Source organism: Eublepharis macularius, chromosome 3, assembly GCF_028583425.1.
Source record: "Eublepharis macularius isolate TG4126 chromosome 3, MPM_Emac_v1.0, whole genome shotgun sequence".
Lineage (NCBI taxonomy): Eukaryota > Metazoa > Chordata > Lepidosauria > Squamata > Eublepharidae > Eublepharis > Eublepharis macularius.
In genome coordinates this window covers 178,483,242-178,496,976 of record NC_072792.1, presented here as the reverse complement: position 1 = coordinate 178,496,976, position 13,735 = coordinate 178,483,242, and the positions used below count along the sequence as shown (strand labels likewise).

The following is a 13,735-nucleotide window of genomic DNA, read 5'->3' as shown; positions in this document are numbered from 1 at the left end:
ATGTTGGACCAGGAGCTTGCTCTCAGTGTAACCTCCCTGACAGGGTTGTTGTGAGGAGAAAATGGAGAAGGGAGAAATATCTTGTACTCTGTCTTGAATTGCTTGGATGGGAAGACTAGAAGTGTGATCAATAAGTAAAAGCAGGGCTTTTTTTCAGCAGGAACGCGGTGGAACGGAGTTCTGGCACCTCTTGGAAATGGTCACATGGCCGGTGGCCCCGCCCCCTGATCTCCAGACAGAGGGGAGCTTAGATTGCCCCTCTGTCTGGAGATCAGGGGGCGGGGCCACCAGCCATTTGGCCATTTTCACCAAGGGCGATTTAAACTTTTAAAAACTCCCCCCGGTTCCAGCTGACCCAAAGTGACATCATTGTGTTGTCCTGAGTTCCACCACTGAGTTCCACCACCTCTTTTCCCAGAAAAAAAGCCCTGAGTAAAAGACTTAGATAGGCCTTATGAAGGTGGTAACTGCTTGAGATTACATTCGGTGACTTCTTTGGCTTATGCTTGAGCACCTCATATTATTACTATAATCAGGTATTGCCAGCAATAACAAATATGAACCATTCCTTAAGAAAAACAAAATATTTTATTACTTCTCAGGGCTTGTCACCCACTGCTAATAATATACTTACAGGTACAAAAAGCTTTACTACTTTTATAAATTACGAGTGATTTTCAGACGATAGTAACATTAGAAGGAAAACTGGAGCTCCCAGGCGGAAGCTCTTTTTTATCCATCAAAGTCAGTGCTTGAAATGTTCAGATATGGTTGCAACCTTGTTTGGCTGCCAGGCAATACAGACATCTAGGTGTCAGCTGGTTAAACAATTCCTTCAAATAATTCATTCAAGGAGACATCCAATGAAAGTAGCCCCAGAGGCCCTGTGAGATGAATGAGGAGAGAGAGGCATGAATTTCAAAGAGGTCGCTGCTCAAACTAAACATCATATACACAAACTAAACATTATATACACAACTCTAGGCCGTTTCCACACTGCTTACCTTCATCCGGAACGTTGTGGAACGTTGTGAAAAAAACACAGAAAATAGTGTCTTGTCACGCAAAACTCGCGTGAAAAAATGCTATCTTCCACGTTTTTTTCACGACGTTCCGGATGAAGGTAAGCAGTGTGGAAACGGAGTCAGCAACATTAATTCATAGGGTTGTCACATCATAAGTAACTTGACAGCTCATAACACACACACACACATTCAGCAACTAGCGTGCTGAGAAATTTTGGTGTCAGATTGGGGGACAGTGCCCTGACTTGGATAGCCTAGGCAAGCCCAGTTTTATCAGCTTTCGGAAGCTAAGCAGGGCCAACCTTGGTTAGAAATTGGATTAGACACCTCCAAGGAAGACCAGGGCTGTGGAGGCAGGCAATGGCAAAGCACCTCTGTTAGTCTCTTGTCATGAAACCCCCCATGTAGATTGCCATAAGTCAGCTATGACTTGTCAGCACACTCCACCACCACTAATGGGGGATAGTAGTGAGGGCTGTATCCATCAATGGTTCTACCAGCAAATTCAGCTGCTTCTGAGGCCACATTCTTCTCACCTCCTAACTTTCAAGGTAGAAATGGTGGCCGTTGCAGATTTGGCCAAGGGCTTCCAGTTCTAAACCCCTAATCATCTCCTCATCTCATAGTCAAGTGGCCAGGGCTCCCCCCGCCTTTTAGTCACAAAAGCTTAAAAAAAAAGGCTAGTCACAGAGCCAGGCTACAAGTGACGCCTTACACAGGTTGGTCACTTGTCTGTTTACCTCAAGTTTTGATGGGAAATGTAGGCATCCTTGGTTTTACAGCTTGGCTTTCCATTACAGCTGCAAGACCAGGATGCCTACATTTCCCATCAAAACTTGAGGGAAGCTGACCGGTGTCCAACCTGTGTCAGGCGTCACTTGTAGCTTGGCTCACAGATAAGGTTGAGGGTCTCTATTGACTCTGGGATTTCCCCACAACTGCAGAAAAATATGATGTAAATCATACAATTCAGGAATAGGGAAAGCTGTGGGAGACTGTCAAATATTCTCTCGCGGCTTGCAATTTGTCACAGGCCACCACTATGCTATATTGAATATAAAGCTAGATATCTCCTCCAGTCACAAAAGCAGCAATGTCAAGCCACCTCAGAGACAGCGAAGGAGTTTCTGCTTTCTGGGGGAACTCCCCAGGTATGCAGAAGAAAATGGACAGATGGGGAAGAAACACGCTCAGGAGCCAAGGAGGGCTGAGACTAGAGCAGCTGAGAGAAAGTTAAAGGAAAAATAAACCTGAGGGAAGAGGCAGTGAGTATGTTCAACCACCTGAGAGCTTATGGACTCTTGAAGGGAGAAATTTGGGGTCGGGTGATTACTCTGACAGAATGTTCTTTGCTCCTTCTCTGCCAAAGGACAGAATATTTTTTGAGGGGGTAGATCCTATTTTCTGTCATGAGAATAACTTGACAAGCAGATTGAAGAACCTGAGCAGTGAGGGAGAAGGGAGGGAGGGAGGAAAGCTTCTTTGAAAGAGGCCAGTTGGACCATTGCTCACCTTTCCAGTTTCTCACCAGCTGAGAGACATTTCATTCTGGTAGATCCGCCCCATGATCTGGTTGTATCTGGAGGTCACGGTCTTGGCTGTCTCTGTGAGCCGCGTGAGAACACGGTACAAGCTGGAGACATGATAGTGAAAGAGCCCTTCCAGATCTGCTTTCTCTTTGCCCTCCTGATCTTTCAGACCGGGAGCAACGGGCGATGCCTGGGTGTCGGGAGACAAGAGGCCTCCTTCTGCCGTCTGCTTGATGGCTTTGAGCAGCGTGTAATATTCATACAGGTCTTTGTTGCCCAGGTCCACTGCCAATCTGCTGTCGTGCTCATCCAAGGATACCTCTCGGAGGAGGCTGGGGAACATCACCGTTTGCTCCATCTTGCGGACGGCGGAGAAGTACTCTTCCATGGCTGCAAGGAGAGTCTTTGGGGTGGCTTGGTGCCGGTTTCTGGAGGACCCAACAGGCAGGCACCAGGGACTGGTAGCTGTGAGCTCTCATAACATCCAGCCTCTCTGGTGGCAATTTAAGCCACACAACCAGACAGATGTCAGCAAGAGAAGGCGTGATTGGGACGGTTCCAAGCCAGTTAGAGCCACTCCTCTTCTTCTGATCAAATGCAGCAACCCTTTCCCCGCAAGCCGGGAGGCCCATGGTGTAACTATTTACAGAAGCAAAATTTTTCAAAATAGAACTGAACTTTGCCCCTGTGCTGGCACCAAGGAAGGCCGTGCTCTTTAGCCATTGATCAATACGTGACTGGCTGAGCTGGACGTGAGAAGAGACATTGATACAACCACCTAAACATTTTAAGCAGAACTTTTTTCTTTTTAAATACTTTTATTTTATTGATACATTTGAAAGCTCAATAAAAAAGGGCAGAGAAAAGAGAAAGAAAAGAAAAAGAAATAAAAAAGGAAAGAAAAGAACAAAAATTAAAGAAAAAAAACCAAAGTAAAATAATCCATATTTCATTTTCCGTTTCTCTCTACAGCATCTATCATATCTTTATGACAGGTTCTGCCATGGCAGCGGCTGAGCCTTGGGTGCGAGTTTCCGCAGGCGGGGCCTTGGGCACGAGCAGGTTTGGGATTGGCCCCTGGATAGTGGAAGCATAGGGTTGCCAGCCTCCAGGTAGTGGCTGGAGATCTCCCGGAATTACAACTGGTCTCCAGGCCACAGAGATCAGTTCACCTGGAGAAAATGGCTACTTTGGGGGGGTTGACTCTATGGAATTATGCCATGCCAAGGTCCTTTCCCTCCCCAAACCCCACTTTCTCCGGGTTTCTCCAGGTTCCAGATCTCCAGGAATTTCCCAACTTGGAGCTGGCAACTCTATGGAAGCAGGTGGGGTATACATCACCCTGGCACCCTCTCAGCCACCTATGGACCCGTCCTGCGGAAACCTCTGCTCTTCCCTCCTGCACAGTCCTTGGCCAAGTGAACTCTTTCTCCACTCCTCCTCCAGTCTCTCTCTCTCAGAGGATGGGGCTGGCAGGGCCTTTCCAGGCAAGATGGCCTGGTAGCTGTTTCTCCCTGGGCATGCTTGCGGCTAGACAGGTCCCTGGGGCAGGTGGCGTTTCTGTGGGCTTGACCCAGAGTGTGGGTGCAGGGGCAGGGGTATCTCCTGCCTGTGTGCTTTGCCCCTTGGGGCCTAACGCCCAGGGAGGGGTCTGGGGCTCATCTGCGGCTGCTCCCAGGTGTCCCGGGGTATGCTGGCTGCCTCCGGGCACTGGCGTTCTGCAGCTCTCCACCTGCTGTGATGGTACGCTTCCTGCAGGCCCCAGGTGTTGTGGCTGTGGTCAGGGCCGGTGCCAGGTTTTCTGGTGCCTGAGGCCAGATACCTGCACCTGGGGGGCAGCTTCAGGGGGGTTGTTGCCTCCACATGCGCATGCACTCCTGGCCGAGCACCAGCAGGCGGCTGTGGTGGCACACGGGAGCAGCTTCCCAGCCCTCTCGTTCAGCTGCCAGCACTGCCACCACCAGCCTCACAGTGTGCGCCCCTACCCCCAGACAGTGCTTGAGGCGGCTGCCGGCACTGCCTCAATGGACGCACCGGCCCTGGCTGCGGTAAGTCCCGGGGGGGTGGGGGGGTGCGGGCAGCTCATCCCCGGACACTTTGCAAACATTATACTTGTCGTTTTGATACCTCCAAAATTTACTTTTTCAATACTGCCCCCTCCTACTTATTTTCCCCAAATTTATCTTCTTAGAAATCAAATCCACAAATCATCAGTTAATTTTTTCGCTTCTCACGCAGAAAGTCAATAAGGGGTTCCCAATTAACCATAAAGATAGATAACGTTTTATCTCTGATCAGAGCTGTAAGCAAAACTTTTTTCCCATAGCCAAAGGAAGATTAGAGCCTGAAACCCATGCTCTCTCCAAGGGAATATTACAGCGCTGCCCAGCGTTCTGGCCATAGGTACCCTAATGGTGTAGTGTAAGCTGTCTTGAACTTCCTCATCACCAAAAAAGTCTAGCCCAAGTGCAATTTTTAAAGCCCAGAAAACCTTTTTGAGAATCCTGGAGGCAAAACTGGAAATCCAGTACTGGTGGTTGTTCGTTGGCTGGGAGAGGCTGTAGCTCAGTGGTAGAGCATCTGCTTGGCACGCAGCAGGTTCCAGTTTCGATCCCCAGTAGCTCCAGTTAAAAACAAAAAAGATATCACAGACTCCAGTAATGTGAAAGACCTGAGACCCTGAAGAGCCACTGCCAGGCTGAGTAGATCCACAACCCCTGGTGGATGAATGGTGTGATTCAGTATAAGGCATTTTCATGTGCTTATGCTTTCTGGGTGATGTCGGGCCAGTCCTCTTTCTCAGACTAAACTCCTTCAGAGGGGCGTTGTTGTGAGGATAAAATGGTGACAGGAAGAATGATGTTGTAAACTGCTTGGAGGCTGCTCTGGGAAGATAACCGGGTTATAAATAAATAAGTAAATGATTAAATTCATGCCCACCCTGTGAGCTCTGTCATGTTGTCGCGACTAGAATATCTTACAAGAAAGGGCAGCTCCTCTGAAAGAACAGGGACCACAGAATAGGAAGCCACGGACAGTTTTTGCAATAAAGCAAATCCATTCATCGCTCACAGTTTCAGCCTGCCTTTGCACCAATGAGCTTAGGACCGTGTGTGGGCGGCTCTCCCCCCCCTTCTTTTGATCCACACAACGGCCCTGCATGGTGGGCTGGGAGGTGGGGGCAGGCCTGGCCTGCTTGGGGAGCTTCATGGCTGGGGGTGGATTTCAGACTGATCTCTCCAGTTTAATCGGATGCGCTGACAATTGTGTTGCCCTGGGCTCCCCTCAACATGCCCCCCCCCTGCAAGAAGCCGTATTGGGATCAGTGTGGCGCAACTATAAAAGGACCAGACTCAAGGACGACCCTTTTATTCAGGAGGGGGAAAACCAAGCAAATCGCGAAGAGCTCAAAAAGGATGTTGCCAAACTGGAATAAATGTGCATCAAAAAGTAACGCAAATGAGGTTCAGTGTAAGTGTTAAGCGATGCCCCTTTGTTTGGGAAAAATCCTTATTTTAATTATACACAGAGGGGGTCTCAACTGGGGGTGGCTGACCAGGGAAGAGGTCTTCCGGTCGTGGTGTACAGCTTGATGAAAACCACGTCTCAGTGTGCAACGGCGATGAAAAGGGGACATTCTATGCCAAGGGTTTATTAGGAAAGAGACTGAAAATCAAACTGCCAGTGTTGTAATGAGTTTGTCTAAATTTGTGGTGTGGGTGCCCTTGGGAAGTTATGTAGAGTTTTCAGTGCAAAAGGAGAAGAAAAGAGCAACCTAAATGCTCTAGAGATTGAAGCGTGTTCCCTAAATGGGGAAAGTAAAAACATTTGGGGCTTTTTTTTGAGGGAGGGGGAGACCATAAGCAAGTGATACAAGGTGTACAAAGGTATGCCGTTTGGAAAAAGATGATCTCTTGTAATATTAGATTGCAGGGTTTCCTGACAGGATTGATGGGCAACAGGTTAAGGACAAACGATCGGATGTGCCTCTTTGCACAATACATGATTAACTTGCGGAACTCACTGCCACAAGATGTAGTACTGACCACTAGCTCCGGTTTGTTCTACACATGCAGCAGCATCAGGCGAGGAGCTGGCCGAGCCATTTCAGACCACCTTGTATCCCTCGCATGGACAAACTGCCCACAACGTTTTTAAAAAGGAGTCTAGACCAACCCTTTGCATGTTGTACTAGTTTCCAAACTGATAAGGAATTATTAAAGTACAGGAACTTTGAAAAAATGTGGTGCCTGAATTGGCACAGGACATTTTACCACTTCAGGACTGGTTCAGTCTGTGTTGTCTCTCAATCAGGCCTTGGAGGGATTATCTAAATGGAACTGGACACATTCATGGAGGAAAGGGCTGCCGATAGCAATAAGCCATGGCTACGTGGATCCTCCATGTTCAGGGACAGCATTCCAGTTTGGTACAGTGGTTAAGAGCGGCAGGACTCTAATCTGGAGAGCCGGGTTTGATTCCCCACTCCTCCGCTAGAAGCCAGCTGGGTGACCTTGAGTCGGTCACAGCTCTCTCAGCCCCACCCACCTCACAGGGTGTTTTGTTGTGGGGATAATAATGACATACTTTGTAAACCTCTCTGAGTGGGCATTAAGTTGTCCTGAAGGGCAGTATATAAATCGAATGTTGTTGTTATTATTCCTCTCTGCTTTTTGCTTCTTTCATCTGCTGCCAGGGGCCCACGTGAGCCAGAAATGACTGTCTATGGGATTGTGCAATGTGTGCTGCCGAGGGTGGATTTGTGAATTGTATCTGCTTTTTTATGTTACCGGTTTTATCTGTTTTACTTTACGTTTCTAAATTGATGTGATCCACTCTGAGCCTGCTTGCAGGGAGAGCGGACTATAAATTTAAAAATAATTTTTTTAAAAAAAACCAGCTGCTGGGTGGCAATAGCAGGAATTCGTGCCCTGCTTGCGGGATGTGAGACACAAGTGCTGCTGCACAAAGTGGACTATTGTTCCGATCCCACTGGCCTTTTCTTACCATCTCCTTAGGAGCAGTGCCAGAGCTACCTTGCATGGTCCACACTCACGAAGCCGCCTTATACTGAACCAGAACCTCAGTCCATCAAGGTCTGTACCATCTACTCTTGTAAGGAATCACAAAGAGATGCAAAAGATCCTCACACTCCGATTTGAATCAAATCCGAAAAGTATGCTCTTGAATAGTCTATCAACTAATGTGAGAAAAGAGCAAGGAGATCTCTTCCGTTATAGGGTGACGGCAGCGAGAGTGCTATTTGCGGGAAAATGGAAAAGCGATGCTTGTCCTGGTCTCCCAGAGAGGAGAGAGAAGGTTCACAAATATGCTTCAGTGGCCAAACTGACCACCTACTTACAAAATAGACCGCTAACCGACTTCGGGGGAAAATTGATTTCTTCGATTGCTTAGGCTAAACTAATTGATATAGAAGCCTAGAGGGAAGGAGGGAAGGAGTAATGTTATGTATCTAGGCTCAGAGAATCCAAATATGTACTGATTATTAGGTTAAAGAAACTTAAAATGCAATGCTTGTTTTATTCCCAAGACTTTTATAACTGTACTGTTTATATACTTATTGGTTGTATAAGATTGTGCAACTTTCAATTTAATGTTTAATTTAGAACCTGCATAACTTTTATACCATGCGCTTACTTTATGTTCTTTCCTTTAAATAAAATTCTTCAAATTAAAAAAAAAAAAGGTCAGTACCGTCTACTCAGACCGGCAGCATCTCTCCAGCATCTTAGCTACTTGTCTTTCACATTGCCTAGCAACTGGTCCTTCTAGCTGGAGATACCAGGGATTGAACCTGGAGCCTTCTGCATGGCGAGTGGATGTTCTACCACCCATGGCACCTCCCCACAATAGTCCAGTCAGTCACCTCTTTGTGGTTTCCAGCATGACTGGCATTTCCTTTGGGCATGACTTGGCCCAGAACAGAAGGCGGTTATATTTGGATATTTGATCGCAACGGAGATTTTGGCAGTACAGCTATCTTTCAGTTAGCCAGTGAGAGGCAAGGGCGATGTTTTCCTGTTCACAGATGGATCACCCGAGCTCTTGGCTGCCAGCTGGTTGCAGAAGCTGTCTAGCCAAGCTGAGTGTGGCATGGGATGACCTGTTCCTGTTTGGGGGAACAGGTCCATGTCGCCTGCTCCAGAAAGGCTTGTCAGAGATGAAGCTGCTGAATTAGCACGAGTCGACTGAATGGCCGGGCAGAGAACCCAAGAACTTGGGGGGGGGGGCTGTCACCCCATTCAACTGATTGGCAGTCACTTCAAGGCAGAAAGATTTCTTTACATAACGTGAAACAACCTTGTGGAACTTTCTGCCACAGCATATGGAGATTCCCGCTAGCTTAGACAACTTGAAAAGGTCAAATGCATAGGAGATGTCTATCATCATTATATCTAATGCTGAACAAGGCCCTAGAATTAAAAAAAAAATCCTAAAAAAAGAAGCAGAGAATGGGATTTTTCTCTAGACCTTGCACAGCCCCAGGTTTGCAGAAGAGTGCTTTAAAAAGGTGAGATTTTAAATTGCCCCCAAATTGTCAAAGCTGACCTCTTGCGGTGAAATCTCAGCCACCATTTTGGGGGTGGCCCAGCAATCCTTATAAACAACACAATGCAAAGTTCCAATGAGGGATTTGGCAGGGGAAGGCCAGCTCAGAGCACAAAGCCTGTGGTGCTTTCTGCTTTGACTGTCTTGCTCCTGCCATCAGACAGCTGATGGGGGAAGGTCCCAACCCCGCGTAAGCAGGCTGGGAGCAGCGGCAGCAAGGGAGTTGCTGCAAGAAGTGCCCAGGACAAATTTTTGGCTGCAAGCCTACCTTCTCCCCCTCCCTTCTGCCTATCTGATCTGGGAGAAAGAGGCCAAGATGATGATATGGGTAATAGGCTGAGGGTTTGGATGTACACCCCATACAAATATCAGGTCCCCCACTAGTCATATCTAATTCTGAACTGAGCCTGAAAGTGTGGATCAAAAAATCTATACAATGGGGCATTAATGGTTGTTGTGGGTTTTCCGGGCTGTATTGCCGTGGTCTTGGCATTGTGGTTCCTGACGTTTCGCCAGCAGCTGTGGCTGGCATCTTCAGAGGTGTAGCACCAAAAGACTTTTGGTGCTACACCTCTGAAGATGCCAGCCACAGCTGCTGGCGAAACGTCAGGAACTACAATGCCAAGACCACGGCAATACAGCCCGGAAAACCCACAACAACCATCGTTCTCCAGCCGTGAAAGCCTTCGACAATACAATGGGGCATTAAGTTGTCCTGAAGGGTGGTATATAAATTGAATGTTGCTGTTGTTGTTGGTTGTTGTTATTAAGCTGCTTTGGGTTCACATTAAGGAGAACAGTGGAGTATAAATAAACATAAAATGTTATAGCAGGCCCCAGAATCCATGAAAATAACTGACGTAGGCTGATTCCGCACACGTTGGATAATGCGCTTCCAATCCTCTTTAGAGATCATTTGGAACTGAATTTTTCGAGTGTGAAACAAAAAATCCACTTCCAAACGATTGCTGAAGTGCATTGAAAGGGCATTATCCAACATGTGCGGAATCAGCCTAACTCTTGCCAGCTGTGTGGCAGGCAGAAGAGCGAACTTGCAACGTCTTTCGGTTCTTCAATTTAGGCGAAAACAAGACACTCACAACATATGATCACAAGATCTGCCCTACTGGATCCGACTCCATGTTCGCTGACCATTGAGATGCCTCTGGAAAACTTTTTAAATAGGGCACGAAAGCAATAGGCGTTCCCCGTCTCTGGCTCCCCACAGCACACTGCCCTTGAACATGGAGGCTCCATTTTGCAAATAACCACCAGCCACTTTCCGCCCTCTCAGTTCCTTCTAACGTGACCTGAGCTAGGGGCCATCCCATCTTGGGGCTGCAGATGCCCCAAGGATGAAGAAATTATTTGGTCTCACCCAGCTAATAGTGATCCATTTCATGGGGGGGGGTGGGGGGGAGGCGCAGCACAGGCTTCCAATATTATTATTATTCCACTATCGTTTCCAACCACTAGGCTGCCCTGCACTGTATTAGCCGAGTTTGGTTCGAGGGACGGTTATTCAGAACAGACCTGCTCGTTCAACTCTTTGCTTTCAGCCAGTTTCTGGGACGGGTGTATGTGAACCCCTTGCCTAGATGAGCTGGGTCCCATCCAGAGCTGTGTGGCTAGACAGCTTGTGTAAGCAGCTTGCAATGAAACGCTCGGAGACCCATCTATAAATAGAAAAAAGCTTCCTTGTCTCTGGCTAATTGAAAGATGGGTCAAAGTCTGTCGGATTTCTCAAAGTCTCTTCTGGGGCCAGATATCTAAACAGGATTCTGTTCTATTCTGGGTCAGTTTCAGCCCCCAAAGAATTCCAGTCTTGCTACTGCTCGTAAAGAGGGACTGGGTGAGATCTCTCTTCCAGGCCATGAACCTTTAACAGACTCTGAAAAAAGGAAGCGGTGAAGTTTTTCCAGGCATAATGGAATAGCTTCACCAACTGCTTTTCTGCATGTCAACTGCTGCTGAAGGCGGAAGAAGTGGGCCACGAGAAACAGTGGCATTTGCAAACCAGAAGATCTGTTAGTATAGCTGGATCTCGCTGGTAAGACACAGAGGATTCAGACAAGGTGGTTGTTGTGGATTTTCTGGGCTGTATAGCCGTGGTCTTGGCGTTGTAGTTCCTGATGCAGCTGTGGCTGGCATCTTCAGAGGTGTAGCACCAAAAGACAGAGATCTCTCAGTGTCACAGTGTGGAAAAGATGTTGGCAGGTAATTTATATCTGTTCAGGAAGGTGGGGTTGGGTTGAGTCATCCTGTAGGAGTTTTCCAGGGTGTGGAATGCTAATGGAGGGAGGCTTCACTGTATCCTGAGGAGGTTCTTTTGCATATGGATTGGTGCTTGATATGCTAATCTTCTCTGCAGGGCTAGTGTCGGGTATAGAGTATTTTGTTAGCCTGGTGTTTTTCAGGACTGGAAACCATGCTCTATTTCTTTCTTAAGGTCTCTTCTTTCCTGTTGAAATTCTGCTTATGCTTTCCAGTCCTGAAAAACACCAGGCTAACAAAATACTTTATACCTGACAACACCAAGACCACAGCTATACAGCCCGGAAAATCCACAACAACCATCGTTCTCCGGCCATGAAAGCTTTCGACAATACATCGATTCAGACAAGGTTGTTTTCTCGGTTTAGGCCAAGGTTTTTGCAAGCAACCACATAAAACCAAAGATTTGTTCCCAGGTCATCATGCAATAGATTTCACTCCTTCGGTAGCCTGCAAACGTCTTTCGGAGGGAGAGCAATCTTTCACTGCAGTCGTGCAAACAACAAGGAAGTCTTGCGGCATATTAACAGATTTATCTGAGGAAGGGAGCTTTGACTCTCGAAAGCTCATACCCTGGAAATCTAGTTGGTCTTTAAGGCACGACTGGCCCCAAATCTTGCTCATGTCATCAGTGTTCCTGGTAGACAGCCCACGTCATGCTGGACTCCAGCTCACAGCTGCCGCTGCTGCAATAAAGTCACCTGTTTTCGCAGCTGTTTTGGTTGCAAAAATCTCACTGTCGCTGCAGACACAAAGCGGGGCAATTTCAGAAGGTTTTGCCAGTACACCAACACATGAGTAAGAAAACCTGGTTAGCGCTGAACTATAGTCTGCGAGGCGCAGGTTCAAATCCCCACTCTGCCATGGAATCTCATTGGGTGATCTTGGCCAGTCACAAACTCTTAAGCCTAACCTACATCACAGGGTGGTTGTGAGGATAAAACGCAGGAGAGGAAAACAACATAGACGACTTTGGGTCCTGCTGGAGAAAAATATTGTGTACAAATTTAGTAATCAGTCAATGCAAACCAGGGAGCATAGGAATAACACACAGTAGGCATTCAGAGACAGCCCTACAATGGGGAAAACTGAAGCCCTGTTCAAACACAGAGAAGAATGAGGTGGCAGAATGGACTTCGGCCTGCAGGTGATGGCTTGCCAAGTTCGAAAGCTGTCATACAAAATACGCCCTGCAAATAGAGAACTAGAAAACAAGGGAAACTGATTAATGCTGCAAGGTATTTACCCTCCCCCTTCTCTTTGCTAGTGCTGCTAGCTTTCTGCTTGCAGGGAGCTTTTAACCCACAGAATTCCCAAAGGCTGCCCTCCACAGCTTTCCTCCCACACTCCTTTTCTACCAGCTCTGTTTCTTGCATGTTTGAACTGGGCAGCTGCCTCTGGTGGCAGATTTTAGGTGACACATTTGACAGGATATGGGCAGACAGGGCTTTTTTTCATCCGGAACACGGTGGAACAGCATTCCAGCAGTTCTCCAAAGAGATTACGTGTCTAGTGGCCCCGCCCACCTCATTGTTTCCTCCCACCCGCGGCTCACAGCGTCAGGCTCTTTAGCAGCGCCCAGCTGGCTTGCTATAGATCCAGAGGAGTTAGCCGTGTTAGTCTGTAATAGCAAAAATAGAAAAGAGTCTTTAAGACTAACCAACTCGCTGTGAGCTGGTTTTAAATGCCCCTTTCCGTGCTGCTGTGCAGTGGCACAGAAAGGGGCATTTAAACCCAGCCAGCTTGCTTCAGGTGCCTGGCAGGGAAATCTTCTCCAGGCAGCTGAAGCTGGGGTTTAAATGCCCCTTTCCGTGCTGCTGTGCAGCAGCACAGAAAGGGGCATTTAAACCCAGCCAGCTTGCTTCTAATTCTTTAGAGCTAAGCCTGGCCTCCTTATCTTTTGTTTTTATATTCTCTGAGGGTGGCTCTGCCCTGCACAATGACATCACTTCCTGGAAGTTGTGTTATCGTGTGGTCCTGGGAGCGCATGCATGCTTTGCGCGCGTACATATGGTACCAATGAGTCCCACCCCTTCTTTTCCCAGCAAAAAAGCCCTGCAGTTATGATCCACAATGAAGCTTAGGCAAGGCAGCTTTCATACAAGATTAGGACTCACGTTCATGAGTCGGAGGTCTGATGCCATCTGGATTTTCCCCCTCTGGCACCATCAGTATCTTTTGAGTGGTCCTACAGGCATTCTATGCCCTGACCTGGATAGCCCAGGTGAGCCCGATATCGTCAGATCTGAGAGCCAAGCTACAAGTGATGAATTACAGTTGCCTGGCAAGTGAACAGACTCACGTGTATTCCTCCCTGTTCACTTGCCATTCACTTGC

General features: G+C 47.6%; 1 protein-coding gene across 1 annotated transcript; it reads right to left on the bottom strand.

Annotated features, from left to right (window-relative positions):
• Positions 1 to 569: 569 nt before the first annotated feature.
• On the bottom strand, positions 570 to 3,079 carry LOC129326108 (mid1-interacting protein 1-B-like). Its single transcript, XM_054974246.1, has 2 exons — positions 2,538 to 3,079; positions 570 to 884 (listed from the first exon to the last, which is right to left on the bottom strand). Exon 1 carries the CDS (start codon positions 2,940 to 2,942, stop codon positions 2,550 to 2,552), a length of 393 nt encoding a protein of 130 aa, XP_054830221.1. The 5' UTR covers positions 2,943 to 3,079; the 3' UTR covers positions 570 to 884; positions 2,538 to 2,549.
• Between the last annotated feature and the right edge of the window lie 10,656 nt (positions 3,080 to 13,735).